The sequence below is a fragment of the Entelurus aequoreus genome, linkage group LG22 (genome assembly GCF_033978785.1).
Source record: "Entelurus aequoreus isolate RoL-2023_Sb linkage group LG22, RoL_Eaeq_v1.1, whole genome shotgun sequence".
In the NCBI taxonomy this organism is placed as follows: domain Eukaryota; kingdom Metazoa; phylum Chordata; class Actinopteri; order Syngnathiformes; family Syngnathidae; genus Entelurus; species Entelurus aequoreus.
The window spans coordinates 30499781-30515223 of NC_084752.1; the positions used below are offsets into that span (position 1 = coordinate 30499781).

The 15443-nt window shown below is 39.5% G+C and overlaps 1 protein-coding gene across 1 annotated transcript in view; it reads left to right on the forward strand.

Annotated features, from left to right (window-relative positions):
• The window catches only part of prkcaa (protein kinase C, alpha, a), a 423303-nt gene that overhangs the window by 224631 nt on the left and 183229 nt on the right, over positions 1 to 15443 (forward strand). Inside the window, 1 exon segment of the mRNA XM_062032863.1 lies at positions 5378 to 5489. Coding sequence (XP_061888847.1) covers positions 5378 to 5489 — 112 coding nt within the window.

Sequence of the window (15443 nt, forward strand, 5' to 3'; positions counted from 1 at the left end):
GTTTTATACGCACCACGAAATGGTAATAATATACTTTAATAAATAATATATTAAATAAATATTTGTTCTTATTATTTTGATTTTCCAAATATAAATTAACTGCATGCTTATCTTTATATACATATTTTTGAAATGTAATATTATCTAATAATGCAACAAAATGTTATTTTATTTTAAATAAAAAGAAATATACTTGAATATCTGCTTGATTTATGATTTCAAAGCAAGTTATCAAATTGTGCACTGTAAAAATGACAATAGACTGTTCTGGCAACTGAGCTGCCATTTTTACCAAAAAAACAACTTTGGTACTGTTTGTGTTTACAGTAATACACTATAAAATCAACAACTCTAGATTGAGTGGTACTGTTTTTCCATCCCATTTACAGTAATATGCCATAAAAAAAAACACTACAACTTTTACGATAAAATTCTGGCAACTGAGCAAGTTTTTTTTACACTAAAATCTATTTGAGGTTTTTTAAGCGAATGTAAAAAAAATATATATATATTTAAATTAGGGATGTCCGATAATGGCTTTTTGCCGATATCCGATATTCCGATATTGTCCAACTTTTTAATTACCGATACCGATATCAACCGATATATGCAGTCGTGGAATTAACACATTATTATGCCTAATTTGGACAACCAGGTATGGTGAAGATAAGGTACTTTTTAAAAAAATTAGTAAAATAAGATAAATAAATTAAAAACATTTTCTTAAATAAAAAAGAAAGTACAACAAAATAAAAACAGTTACATAGAAACTAGTAATGAATGAAAATTAGTAAAATTAACTGTTAAAGGTTAGTACTATTAGTGGACCAGCAGCACGCACAATCATGTGTGCTTACGGACTGTATCCCTTGCAGACTGTATTGATATATTTTGATATATAATGTAGGAACCAGAATATTAATAACAGAAAGAAACAACCCTTTTGTGTGAATGAGTGTAAATGGGGGAGGGAGGTTTTTTGGGTCGGTACACTAATTGTAAGTGTATCTTGTGTTTTTTATGTTGATTTAATTTAAAAAAAAAAAAAAAAAGATACCGATAATAAAAAAAACCCGATACCGATAATTTCCGATATTACATTTTAACGCATATATCGGCCGATAATATCGGACATCTCTAATTTAAATGCTTAGGCCATAATGCAATATTAAGAGCCGGATCCTTACCTTTTTAAAAACATATTTACAAGTGGCCCTCTGAGGGTAGACATAACTGCGATGTGGCCCTCAATGAAAACAAGTTTGACACCCCTGATCCAAAGTGAAGTAATGACAGTTTGATGGTTGATCCGAGGAGCCGTCAGGCTCGGGGCACCATGAATGGGTACTTGTAAGTACAGACCCATCCGGCTTTTCAGGGTGTCCATGCATCCATCAATTATGATCAGATCTAAAATCGTGGCCCCAAGTTATAAATGTTGAAAGTTTTGTTGTGAACCATCTTATTAAAGTTTGGCGCCATGCCCACATCTCATGTCATAGGCAAAATTCCTTCGCAATTTGTCATCGCCCATCAGTTTAGTATCTGTCGTTTTAACTGCGGCTCAGTTGGTCAAAGTCCCTAAGAGGAGTTTGTTAAAGTTCTTGTTTTTGGCCCAAAAATGGCAGACGGAAACCAAGATCAATCAATCAATCAATCAATCAATCAATGTTTACTTATATAGTCCTAAATCACAAGTGTCTCAAAGGGCTGCACAAGCCACAACGACATCATCGGTTCAGATCCCACATCAGGAAAAACTCAACCCAATGGGACAATGAGAAACCTGACACCCGCATTTCAGTCGCCCAGGTGGGGCGACCGGTTCAATGGACGTTGAGTGGATCTAGCATAATATTGTGAGAGTCCAGTCCATAGTGGATCTAACATAACGGTGAGAGTCCAGTCCATAGTGGATCTAACATAATAGTGAGAGTCCAGTCCATAGTGGATCTAACTTAATAGTGAGAGTCCAGTCCATAGTGGATCTAACATAACGGTGAGAGTCCAGTCCATAGTGGATCTAACATAATAGTGAGAGTCCAGTCCATAGTGGATCTAACATAACGGTGAGAGTCCAGTCCATAGTGGATCTAACATAATAGTGAGAGTCCAGTCCATAGTGGATCTAACATAATAGTGAGAGTCCAGTCCATAGTGGATCTAACTTAATAGTGAGAGTCCAGTCCATAGTGGATCTAACATAATAGTGAGAGTCCAGTCCATAGTGGATCCAACATAATAGTGTGGGAGTCCAGTCCATAGTGGATCTAACATAATAGTGTGAGAGTCCAGTCCATAGTGGATCTAACATAATAGTGAGAGTCCAGTCCATAGTGGATCTAACTTAATAGTGAGAGTCCAGTCCATAGTGGATCTAACATAACGGTGAGAGTCCAGTCCATAGTGGATCTAACATAATAGTGAGAGTCCAGTCCATAGTGGGGCCAGCAGGAGACCATCCCGAGCGGAGACGGGTCAGCAGCGCAGAGACGTCCCCAACCGATGCGGTCCACCCTGGGTCCCGACCATGGACAGCCAGCGCTTCATCGGTGGCCACCGGACTTGCCCCCCCCCCCCACCCCCCGCGAAGGAGAGGGGGGCAGAGCAGAAAAGAAACGGCAGATCAACTGGTCTAAAAGGGGGGGGTCTATTTAAAGGCTAGAGTATACAAATGAGTTTTAAGATGGGACTTAAATGCTTCTACTGAGGTAGCATCTCTAACTGTTACCTGTTACCGGGAGGGCATTCCAGAGTGCTGGAGCCCCAATAAAAAACGCTCTATAGCCCGCAGACTTTATTTGGGCTCGACTTATTGGCCGACTTATTGTTTGTTTTCAATTATGGGTTCTTGTGGCTTTTACATGAGTCCTGTTTTGTTTTTTGTGATGATACTGGAATCTGGTGGCAGAAGCTAATTGTCGCGTTATAGCATTTTAAGTTCCCCCAGTGCTATAATCACCATAAATATATTTTATTTCAAATATGCTAACCACCTTGCTGTCGCCACGCCGAGTCCTAGCAGCAAAGTCATCTAATAAACTGAGCTTTCTTCATCCAATAACATTCCTCTGGTAGCTCATCAGCGATGATTTATTTAATTACCACTCTATCAGTTTATGACAACTTAATGAAAAATAAACAGCTCCAAATAAATGTGTCCCAGTAATTCTGCTTCATCTTGCCCCGGGTGTCTGTAAATAAATATTGTTCTGCATACTAAATGTTCCCAGCCTCCAAAATGATTATGGACGCTTGCCCAGTGGATGGCAATGGAGGCAAGTCTTCCAATCAAAGCTCTCTATTCAGTAGATACGATCAAGTAAAACAGAAAAATGCCATCAATAAAGTTGTCGTTTTCGTTATATTATTGAATTTAGTACAATTTGGTACAATATATACAACATTGAATACTTAATATGTAAATAATTACTTGTTTTTTTTATCTTGTGGTTAAAATGAACATTTCTGGTACGACCTGAATTCTAAATACATACAGCAGCAACGTTATATAAAAAAGAGTTAGCACACTTAAGTTCTGGCCTAATTTGTACAAATGGCGATTTATCAACACTGAAAGACTTTTCGAACTAATTGTCATTTATTGCTCGGTTAATTGAGGCCGACTGACGCCTCACCGTGAATTCACAATATTGATTGTTTTGATATTTTTTCAAATTTAATGAGATGCTGAATTTTGAGTTTGAAACTAAATTGCTTCTTGAAAATGATGAATCGAGTTAGAATCTGAACAAATAAAAATTGTGATTTGGATTTATATCGATTTTTTGGAGCACCGTAGTTACTGATGCACACTGTTTTAAAAAAGCCCTGATTATTGTAAGAACATTAAAAATTAGGGCTGCGAATCTTTGGGTGTCTCACGATTCGATTCAATATCGATTCTTAGGGTCACGATTCGATTCAAAATCGATGTTTTTTTCGATTCAACGCGATTCTCGATTCAAAAACGATATTTTCCCGATTCAAAAGGATTCTGTATTCATTCAATACATAGGATTCAGCAGGATCTACCCCAGTCTGCTGACATGCAAGCAGAGTAGTAGAGTTTTGTAAAAAGCTTTTATAATTGTAAAGGACAATGTTTTATCAACTGATTGCAATAATGTCAATTTGTTTTAACTATTAAATGAACCAAAAATATGACTTATTTTATCTTTGTGAAAATATTGGACACAGTGTGTTGTCAAGCTTATGAGATGCGATGCAAGTGTAAGCCACTGTGACACTATGGTTCTTTTTATTTATTTTTATAAATGTCTAATGATAATGTCAATGAGGGATTTTTAATCACTGCTATGTTGAAATTGTAACTAATATTGATACTGTTGTTGATAATATTCATTTTTGGTTCACTACTTTTGGTTTGTTCTGTGTCGTGTTTGTGTCTCCTCTCAATTGCTCTGTTTATTGCAGTTCTGAGTGTTGCTGGGTCGGCTTTGGTTTTGGAATTGGATTGCATTGTTATGGTATTGCTGTGTATTGTTTTGTTGGATTGATTAATAAAAAATAAAAATAAAAAAATAATGAAAAAGAAAAAGAAACATTTAGATTTTTTAAAAATGAGAATCGATTCTGAATTGTACAACGTGAGAATTGCGATTCGAATTCAAATCCATTTTTCCCCACACCCCTATTAAAAATCCTACTGCTGGGGTCAGGGGCGCCGTAAAGGGGGGGGGGGGGTGGTGGTGGTAAAGGAGACAGATTCTAGGGGCCCATGATGGAGGGGGGCCCAGAGAGGCCCCTAATGATGATGGAATTATAATGTTGCCGCTGTGTTGGGGGCCCTGTAAAGATTATTTTCATGGGGCCCAAAATCCCTAGCGGCGCCCCTGGCTGGGGTGTCCAAACTTTTTGACTTGGGGTGCCGCATTGGGCTTGGTTTGTTGTTACATTTCCAAGTAACAACAACAAAAACATGAATTTTCCCAGAATGCATTGTAGTGAATTTGAATGGGTGTGATTTTGAAATATGTGTGGTGTTTGGACATGTTTTATAATATCCACATACGTCAGTGAACAGGTTGTGTTATATGTGACCATGTGTGTTGACTTTCTGTGGAAAAGGTGGTTTGGATTGGGTCATATAAGTAAATTCTGTGCTGTGTACACTTCAGCGTAAAATGCATGGCCATTGAGCAGGTTTATTCACATTGTCTGCAAAACTGTGGCAGCTTTACAGCAATCAGACTGTTAGCTATTTAAAATGAAGCTGTAGTCACCCTGTTGGACCCTCTGCTTTTTTTGTCTTCTTCAGCAATTAAAATAATGTTTTGTTTTACACAAACTTAACTTAAATAACATAAATATTCTTCGTTTGATTTTTCTGGGTTTTTTTCTGTTTCTCTTCTAGGACCCCAGAACGAAGCATAAATTTAAGATCCACACATATGGGAGCCCCACCTTCTGTGACCACTGTGGCTCTTTGCTGTACGGCCTCATGCACCAGGGCATGAAGTGTGACTGTGAGTACTTCCCGTGGAACGTCGTAAATAATGCTGAGTTTTCATTGACCCCGTCTGAGAGGTATTCATTTAAACAATGCAGTATGTTCATTTTTTTGTGGTGATTGTTTGTAGTACACGCTATTTTATAGATTGCAAACGCTGTTTTCCGTGTGGTGTTCGGATCTGAGTAAATATTCGTAAGTAACGTCACATAGTGAAGTGAATTAGTGAATTCTATTTACGTAGCGCTTTTCTCTAGTGACTCAAAGCGCTTTACATAGTGAAACCCAATATCTAAGTTACATTTTTAAACCAGTGTGGGTGACACTGGGAGCAGGCGGGTAAAGTGCCTTGCCCGAGGACACAGCGGCAGTGACTAGGATGGCAGAAGCAGGATCGAACCTGGAATCCTCAAGTGGCTGGCACGGCCACTCTACCAACTGAGCTATACCGCCCCTGTAGATCTACAAACCCCGTTTCCATATGAGTTGGGAAATTGTGTTGGATGTAAATATAAACGGAATACAATTATTTGCAAATAATTTTCAACCCATATTCTGTTGAATATGCTACAAAGACAACATATTTGATGTTCAAACTGATAAACATTTATTTTTTGCAAATAATCATTAACTTTAGAATTTGATGCCAGCAACACGTGACAAAGAAGTTGGGAAAGGTGGCAATAAATACTGATAAAGTTGAGGAATGCTCATCAAACACCTATTTGGAACATCCCACAGGTGAACAGGCAAATTGGGAACGGGTGGGTGCCATGATTGGGTATAAAAGTAAATTCCATGAAATGCTCAGTCGTTCACAAACAAGGATGGGGCGAGGGTCACCACTTTGTCAACAAATGCGTGAGCAAATTGTTGAACAGTTTAAGAAAAACCTTTCTCAACCAGCTATTGCAAGGAATTTAGGGATTTCACCATCTACGCTCCGTAATATCATCAAAGGGTTCAGAGAATCTGGAGAAATCACTGCACGTAAGCAGCTAAGCCCGTGACCTTCCATCCCTCAGGCTGTACTGCATCAACAAGCGACATCAGTGTGTAAAGGATATCACCACATGGGCTCAGGAACACTTCAGAAACCCGCTGTCAGTAACTACAGTTGGTCGCTACATCTGTAAGTGCAAGTTAAAACTCTCCTATGCAAGGCCAAAACCGTTTATCAACAACACCCAGAAACGCCGTCGGCTTCGCTGGGCCTGAGCTCATCTAAGATGGACTGATACAAAGTGGAAAAGTGTTCTGTGGTCTGACGAGTCCACATTTCACATTGTTTTTGGAAACTGCGGACGTTGTGTCCTCCGGACCAAAGAGGAAAAGAACCATTTGGATTGTCATAGGCACAAAGTTGAGGGGGTGTATTAGTGCCCAAGACATGGGTAACTTACACATCTGTGAAGGCGCCATTAATGCTGAAAGGTACATACAGGTTTTGGAGCAACATATGTTGCCATCCAAGCAACGTTATCATGGACGCCCCTGCTTATTTCAGCAAGACAATGCCAAGCCACGTGTTACATCAACGTGGCTTCATAGTGAAAGAGTGCGGGTACTAGACTGGCCTGCCTGTAGTCCAGACCTGACTCCCATTGAAAATGTGTGGCGCATTATGAAGCCTAAAATACCACAACGGAGACCCCCGGACTGTTGAACAACTTAAGCTGTACATCAAGCAAGAATGGGAAAGAATTCCACCTGAGAAGCTTAAAAAATGTGTGTTTATGAGTTTGAACATCAAATATATTGTCTTTGTAGTGCATTCAGTTGAATATGGGTTGAGAAGGATTTGCAAATCATTGTATTCCGTTTATATTTACATCTAACACAATTTCCCAACTCATATGGAAATGGGGTTTGTAGCATTTACCGTGGTTAATTGGTACCAGACATGGCCGCGATAAACAAATGCAAAGTGGGATTATTATAAATTAATCAAATATTTTCATAAATAGAGCATTAAAACCTGTTTACAACCTACATACTATGTCTTCAACATAATAAGCGCCCTCTAAACATGAAATAACACCAATGTAGTCATCTTTACACTCGTTTCACCCAATATAGTAGCCTTGCGCTTGTTCTACTGTAGGTTACAGTATTCACCAAGTTACCGGAGGATCCTACAAGGGTCATTGCCCGGCCACTTAAACTTGAAAATGCGTTGTCACATTCGGGGTAATTCCTCCAAGTTAGGACTGGGCTTCTATGTGCTGAAACCACTGGCATAATTTGTTTTACAAAAACTTGGTCAACAGTCGCAGCTACGATCATTAGCTTTGGTGTTACTTGTTGTTGCAATGTGTGTCTGCTTCAGATGGAAGATAGACGATAATAATATTAACTGCAGTAAAACTTCCGACGGTTAGTAATACCGTTTTAAATTGACATTTTCAAAGAAACGTGACTGATAACTACACTTTGTCCTTGTTCACACTGCAGGTCAATGCCAATTTGCTACCTGTATCGGATTGTTTCATGTCTGCGTGAACAGTGCAATTCCAAAGTTTTCATATCCGACCCAGGCCTCTTTTGTTGGTGGATATAAATCGGATAGATATGCGATGCGTCCTTAAAGTGAACGCTCCCATGATTAGGTTGCATTCATTCAACCAGAACGTTATCAAAAGGCGATAAGCATCATAATATAATAGTGTTGTCCCGATACCAATATTTTGGTACCGGTACCAAAATTATTTAGATACTTTTCGGTACTTTTCTAAATAAAGGGGACCACAAAAAAATTGCATTATTGGCTTTATTTTAACAAAAAATCTTAGGGTACATTAAACATATGTTTCTTATTGCAAGTTTGTCCTTAAATAAAATAGTGAACATACAAGACAACTTGTCTTTTAGTAGTAAGTAAACAAACAAAGGCTCCAAATTAGTCTGCTGACATATGCAGTAACATATTGTGTCATTTATCTACCTATTATTTTGTCAACATTATTAAATGCCTACAGAAATGAATTTTTTAAATTTAAACGGGGATAGCAGATCCATTCTATGTGTCATACTTGATCATTTCGCGATATTGCCATATTTTTGCTGAAAGGATTTAGTAGAGAACATCGACGATAAAGTTCGCAACTTTTGGTTACTGATAAAAAAAGCCTTGCCTGTACCGGAAGTAGCGTGACGTCGCAGGTTGAATTTGTTTACACCAGCAGCGAGAGAGATTCGGACCGAGAAAGCGACGATTACCCCATAAATTTGAGCGAGGATGAAAGATTCGTGGATGAGGAACGTGAGAGTGAAGGACTAGAGTGCAGTGCAGGACGTATCTTTTTTCGCTCTGACAGTAACTTAGATAAAAAGGCTCATTGGATTCCACACTTTCTCCTTTTTCTATTGTGGATCACGGATTTGTATTTTAAACCACCTCGGATACTATATCCTCTTGAAAATGAGAGTCGAGAACGCGAAATGGACATTCACAGTGACTTTTATCTCCACGACAATACATCGGTGAAGCACTTTAGCTACGGAGCTAACGTGATAGCATCGTGCTTAAATGCAGACATAAACAAAAGAAATAAGCCCCTGACTGGAAGGATAGACAGAAGATCAACAATACTACTATCAGGAGACACCGAACCAAACACTGGACCTGTAACTACACGGTTAATGCTGTGCCGCCTGTCGAAGCCTAGCAATGCTGTTGCTAACGACGCCATTGAAGCTAACTTAGCTACGGGACCTCGTCAGAGCTATGATAAAAACATTAGTGCTCCACCTACGCCAGCCCTCATCTGCTCATCAACACCCGTGCTCACCTGCGTTCCAGCGATCGACGGCGCGACGAAGGACTTCACCCGATCATCGATGCGGTCGGCGGCTAGCGTCGTATAGCGCGTCTGCTATCCAAGTCAAAGTCCTCCTGGTTGTGTTGCTGCAGTCCGCCGCTAATACACCGATCCCACCTACAGCTTTCTTCTTTGCAGTCTTCATTGTTCATTAAACATATTGCAAAAGTTTCACCAACACAGATGTCCAGAATACTGTGGAATTTTGCGATAAAAACAGAGCTGTTTGTATTGTGATACAATGTGTCCGAATACTTCCGTTTCAACCATTGACGTCACGCGCAAACGTCATCATACATCGACGTTTTCAACCGGAAGTTACCCTGGAAATTTAAAATTGCACTTTATAAGTTAACCCGGCCGTATTGGCATGTGTTGCAATGTTAAGATTTCATCATTGATATATAAACTATCAGACTGCGTGGTCGGTAGTAGTGGCTTTCAGTAGGCCTTTAAGAAACACCATACCTCAATCTAAACTCATATAAACACTGTGGAGGTCTTGCTCCCCAGGGTTCCTTGGATCACCACAGACGGACGTGACAGCTTCGGTCATGTTTGCACACAATGATTTATTTTGCAATAAATAGTTCCTTATGCTTTTCAGCAAATGTCCGTCCCTCTCAGTGAGCACACAAATGGTTTCTCTGCAGCCTTTCGCTCGTGCTCCGCTGCCAACTCGCCACCCTCAACGACCATCAAACCCCTTCTCCTTACCGACTGCTCCCTTTAACAGAGCGACAGGTCATCAGACAAACACTCTCAGCTGTGTCATCTACGCACCTGTCGCTAATCTCGAAGCCGGTCCTGGAACATCCTGCCTTGCTGCAGTCCCGCAGGCCACGCCCCTCACAACACATTTCTGTCTGAGCAACTAAGATATTCAACTGTGAAAATTGGACCTACAATCTATGCTCTCTTGGCACAGAATGAGCGCTCTTTACTTTGCGGAAAAGAGACGGTGCAGAGTTTATGGTGCATTCAAGGACCGCTGAACAGAGCAGGACGCCAGAAATAATAAATAATAATAATAGATTTTATTTGTCACGCACTTTTCATTTAAATAAATCTTGAAATGTTACAGTACTAACCAATATTTAATAAAAGCTTAGTGGCCACATGCGTGGACAGCACCTTTTAGCTCTTATTTCCAAAATTGTGTACACTACTGAATTGGGGTCTTATGGCCGCTTATGTGGACACTTATACTGCCATCTGGTGGTGTCAGAAGAGTATAACATACAATGGAATTTGGAAAAAAAAAAGTTTAAAAATAAGAATTAGCATGTCACTAACATGAAGTACATGTTTGTGTACTTATGGACTATAAGTACATCATATAAAAAGATGATTCTTAGTTTTTATTCTAATTAGGGTCCAATGAGCCCAAATAGCAAAGAGAAATACAAAAAAAGCATGTAAACAAACAGCTTGGGCCTTAAGAGGTTCAAACGAAAAAAGCTTAGCCATTAAAACGGTACTAAGACTAAAACACTATCTGTGAACAACTAAGAAACACAAAACATACAGAATAGTGGGATGTCTATGAATGTTATTATTCATCCAGGTCATTGTAATCTCAGGGCATTCAATTGATCGCATCTGGACTGCTTGGTTTGTCTTAGAAGACGTTTCGCCTCTCATCCGAGTAGACTTCATCAGTTCATGCTCATAGACTTAGATTGGTCAGATCTAGGTCTTAGACTTAGATTGGTGGGATCTAGTCTTAGACTGAGATTGGTCAGATCTAGGTCTTAGACTTAGATTGGTCAGATCTAGTCTTAGACTTAGATTGGTGGGATCTAGTCTTAGACTGAGATTGGTCAGATCTAGCTCTTAGACTTAGATTGGTCGGATCTAGTCTTAGACTGAGATTGGTCGGATCTAGTCTTAGACTGAGATTGGTCAGATCTAGTCATAGGCTTAGATTGGTCAGATCTAGTCTAGCGGTTGGTGCCCAAACCCCAATCTAAGTCTATGAGCATGAACTGATGAAGCCTACTCGGATGAGAGGCAAAATGTCTTCTAAAACCAACCAATAAAAATAGTGGGTTTTCAAACAATTCCTCCATCTATTCTAGTTATTAAAAAAAATAACTTGATCAAAAGATTCCAGTGTGTCTATAAGTAATTTTTGAGCACGTTCAACCCTACTGTGATAATAATAACTTTGATCATTTAAGTCCGTGATATGATATTTTCATATGGTTACATCCTTAGTGTCATCATTCCACACCAATGCTGTGGTTTTTATGTTGACGATTAGGTGCATCAAAATATGTCACCTTCACTTCACAGCTGCTGATAGCTGATAGCGGTCTCAGTTAGCCTGAGGTGCCGCTCCAAATGTCAGTTGCTTCGTCCAGCTGTTGCATTTTGATATCGCTCGCATCCAAGGCTGGAGATGTGTTATTGATGAGGCAGGTGCTGAAGATGAAGTCCATCAAAAAGTTGTTTTGCTAAAAGTTGGTCAACTTGAGATTGTCGCGTTAAAGATAAAGTAGCGCCAAGATTAGCCAATTGTGTTGTTGTTTAGTAGGGTTCAACCTCAAAAGGTAACTGCACTTTTTTGGGAATTTAGACTATTATTCACATTATGAGAGACATGATAAACACTTGCAAGATGCGGCTAATGGGAGTAACCCTAGTTTTCAAATCTCTTTAAAACAACTTCAAAACCCTCCATCAATTTTTTATATACACACTGCAAGTCTATATATAATGTAGTAACAGACATGCTCATAACATTATGTAATATGAACAATATTTACCGTATTTTGGTCATTTTAGGCATTTCCTCAGCACATTTATTTCTGTTTCCAAACCAGTGATTCCGATTTCCAGCAACAAATGTGGTTTCCTACTTTCGGAAACAAACGTGTGTGTTCTAATCATGGCAGACTTGATAACAGACAACGGAGACGACTATTTTTGGAGAAATTAAACCTTAACTTTTTTAACCTGAATATGCGGAAGGATGAACAGCTGGGTTTAGAAGCAAGCACAAAGGAAAGGTGAAACGTAGCAGACGGAAGCCGAGAGAGTCGTTATGATTTGCTGGTATTATTGTGAAACTTGGAGCCAGGCTATGCCGACGTAAATGATAAAAAAATTGAAAAAAAGTCCCCAGCAGGCTGGATTTGAATCACTATATACAGTTGTGGTCAAAACTTTACATACACTTGTAAAGAACATAATGTCATGGCTGTCTTGAGTTTCCAATAATTTCTACAACTCTTATTTTTTTGTGATAGAGTGATTGGAGAACATACTTGTTGGTCACACAAAACATTCATGAAGTTTGGTTTGTTTATGAATTTATTATGAGTTTACTGAAAATGTGAGCAAATCTGCTGGGTCAAAAGTATACATACAGCAATGTTAATATTTGCTTACATGTCCCTTGGCAAGTTTCACTGCAATAAGGCACTTTTGGTAGCCATCCACAAGCTTCTGGTTGAAATTTTGACCACTCCTCTTGACAAAATTGGTGCAGTTTAGCTAAAATTGTTTTTGCTGTTTGGCCACAATACCCAGCAATATGTTTGGAGGAGAAAAGGTGAGGCCTCTAATCCCAGGAACACCATGCCTACCGTCAAGCATGGTGGTGGTTGTATTATGCTCTGGGCCTGTTTTGCTGCCAATGGAACTGGTGCTTTACAGAGAGTAAATGGGACAATGAAAAAGGAGGATTACCTCCAAATTCTTCAGGACAACCTAAAATCATCAGCCCGGAGGTTGGGTCTTGGGCGCCTTTGGGTGTTCCAACAGGACAATGACCCCAAACACACGTCAAATGTGGTAAAGGAATGGCTAAATCAGGCTAGAATTAAGGTTTTAGAATGGCCTTCCCAAAGTCTTGATTTAAACGTGTGGACAATGCTGAAGAAACTAGTCCATGTCAGAAAACCAACAAATTTAGCTGAACTGCACCAATTTTGTCAAGAGGAGTGGTCAACAATTCAAGCAGAAGCTTGTGGATGGCTACCAAAAGTGCCTTATTGCAGTGAAACTTGCCAAGGGACATGTAAGCAAATATTAACATTGCTGTATGTATACTTTTGACCCAGCAGATTTGCTCATAATAAATTCATAAAAGAACCAAACTTCATGAATTTTGTGACAAGTATGTGCTCCAATCACTCTATCACAAAAAAATAAGAGTTGTAGAAATTATTGGAAACTCAAGACAGTCATGACATTATGTTCTTTACAAGTGTATGTAAACTTTTGACCACGACTATAATTAATCATGACACATGCAACACATCATGCGTGTTATTACAACTACAGTACATACACTCTCTGGCTAGCTGTGTACAAATAAAATGTGAAATGTAGGCTAATACTTTACAGATACTGTAATATTATTGTTTATGATTTTCAGTCAGTACAAATTGGTGTCCTATCACATTGTGTTGTGCGTTACCGTCAGGTTCAAACACTGATGACGTCTATTAAACAAGACAAGAGGCAAATAATTAAACAGAGACAGAATTCAATTTGGACTCAATATTGAGGAGAGTTGTCTGTACACTGTCCCCTTGCACGGTATCTCAGCACGCCCTGCCAAAAGATTGCACGCCTCCTTCATTTATTTTGGACCCTCCCCGACCACATGGCCACGGCTGTTTCCAAAGGACAAAGGTCGCAAAAAGTTCACAGAAAAGGTCAGTTAAAAAAGAGTTCGTAAAATAGTTCAAAAAGAGGTCCATAAAATAGTTCAAAAAGACATTCGTAAACCAGTTCAAAAAGGAGGTTCAAAAAGAGGTCGTCTGGAAATTGGGCAGATCCTGTCTTCTCTCTGCTTTGAAGTCCTTGGGTTAGAACAATATCTTTCTGTTGATTACCATACATGAAAGAACACAGGAACACCTTCATCTTGCTTCCCCACCTACACAGTGGAGTTTTACGAGCCTTACTCTTGGTAGGTTTCAAAGACAGCTTTTGTCTTCTCGCCAGACCCTCAATGTAACACATTTTTTGTGATAATTTAGAAACAATTATTCTAACAGTTACAAACTCAAAATAGCGTTTTGGGTGCTCACGTAGAAGCTAGCTTACCTCTTGCTGTAGCTAACTTACGACTAATACTGAAACACGCATGTGTTATTACACTGGAAAAGGAGTTCTTTCATGTTCTGTCTTACAAAACCAATGTCGCTTTCACCATAAAAGTAGGTGACAGTGTCATCACCAGGAAAGATGAGGTCACCTACCTAGGTTCCATTCTAGAGGCTAACCTTTCCTGTGATAAAATGGCAACCAAGGTAATCAAAAAGGTTAACCAACGAACGAGATTTCTCTACAGAATTTCCTCTCTGGTCAACAAAAGCACCTTGAGGATTCTGGCAGGAACTCTCGTTCAACCCTTTTTCGATTACGCATGCACCTCCTGGTACCCTAGCACCTCCAAAACCCTCAAATCTAAACTCCAAACATCTCAGAACAAGCTAGTCAGGTTACTTCTAGACCTCCACCCCAGATCCCACCTCACTCCTACCCACTTCTCTAAAGTGGGCTGGCTCAAGGTGGAGGACAGAGTTAAACAACTTGCACTGAGCCTAGTCTATAAAATCCGCTACACCTCCCTGATACCGAAGTACATGTCAAACTACTTCCTTAACGTAAATGACCGCCATAACCACAACACCAGGGGGTGCTCCACTAACCACGTTAAACCCAGATTCCGAACTAACAAAGGTCTTAACTCATTCTCTTTCTATGCCACATCAATGTGGAATGCGCTCCCAACAGGTATAAAAGAAAGGGCATCTCTATCCTCCTTCAAAACCGCAATAAAAGTTCACCTCCAGGCAGCTACAACCCTAAACTAACACCCTCCCCGGATTGCTAATAATCAAATGTAAACAATCAAATGCAGATACTTTTTCTTTTTCTTATGCCTTCTGATCTCTCTCTCTCTCTCTCTCTCTCTCTCTCTCTATGTCCACTACTTGATGTCCATATCCCCCCTCCCCACCACCACCCCCCCCCTCCCTCCACACCCCTGATTGTAAATAATGTAAATAATTCAATGTGATTATCTTGTGTGATGACTGTATTATGATGATAGTATATATCTGTATCATGAATCAATTTAAGTGGACCCCGACTTAAACAAGTTGAAAAACTTATTCGGGTGTTAC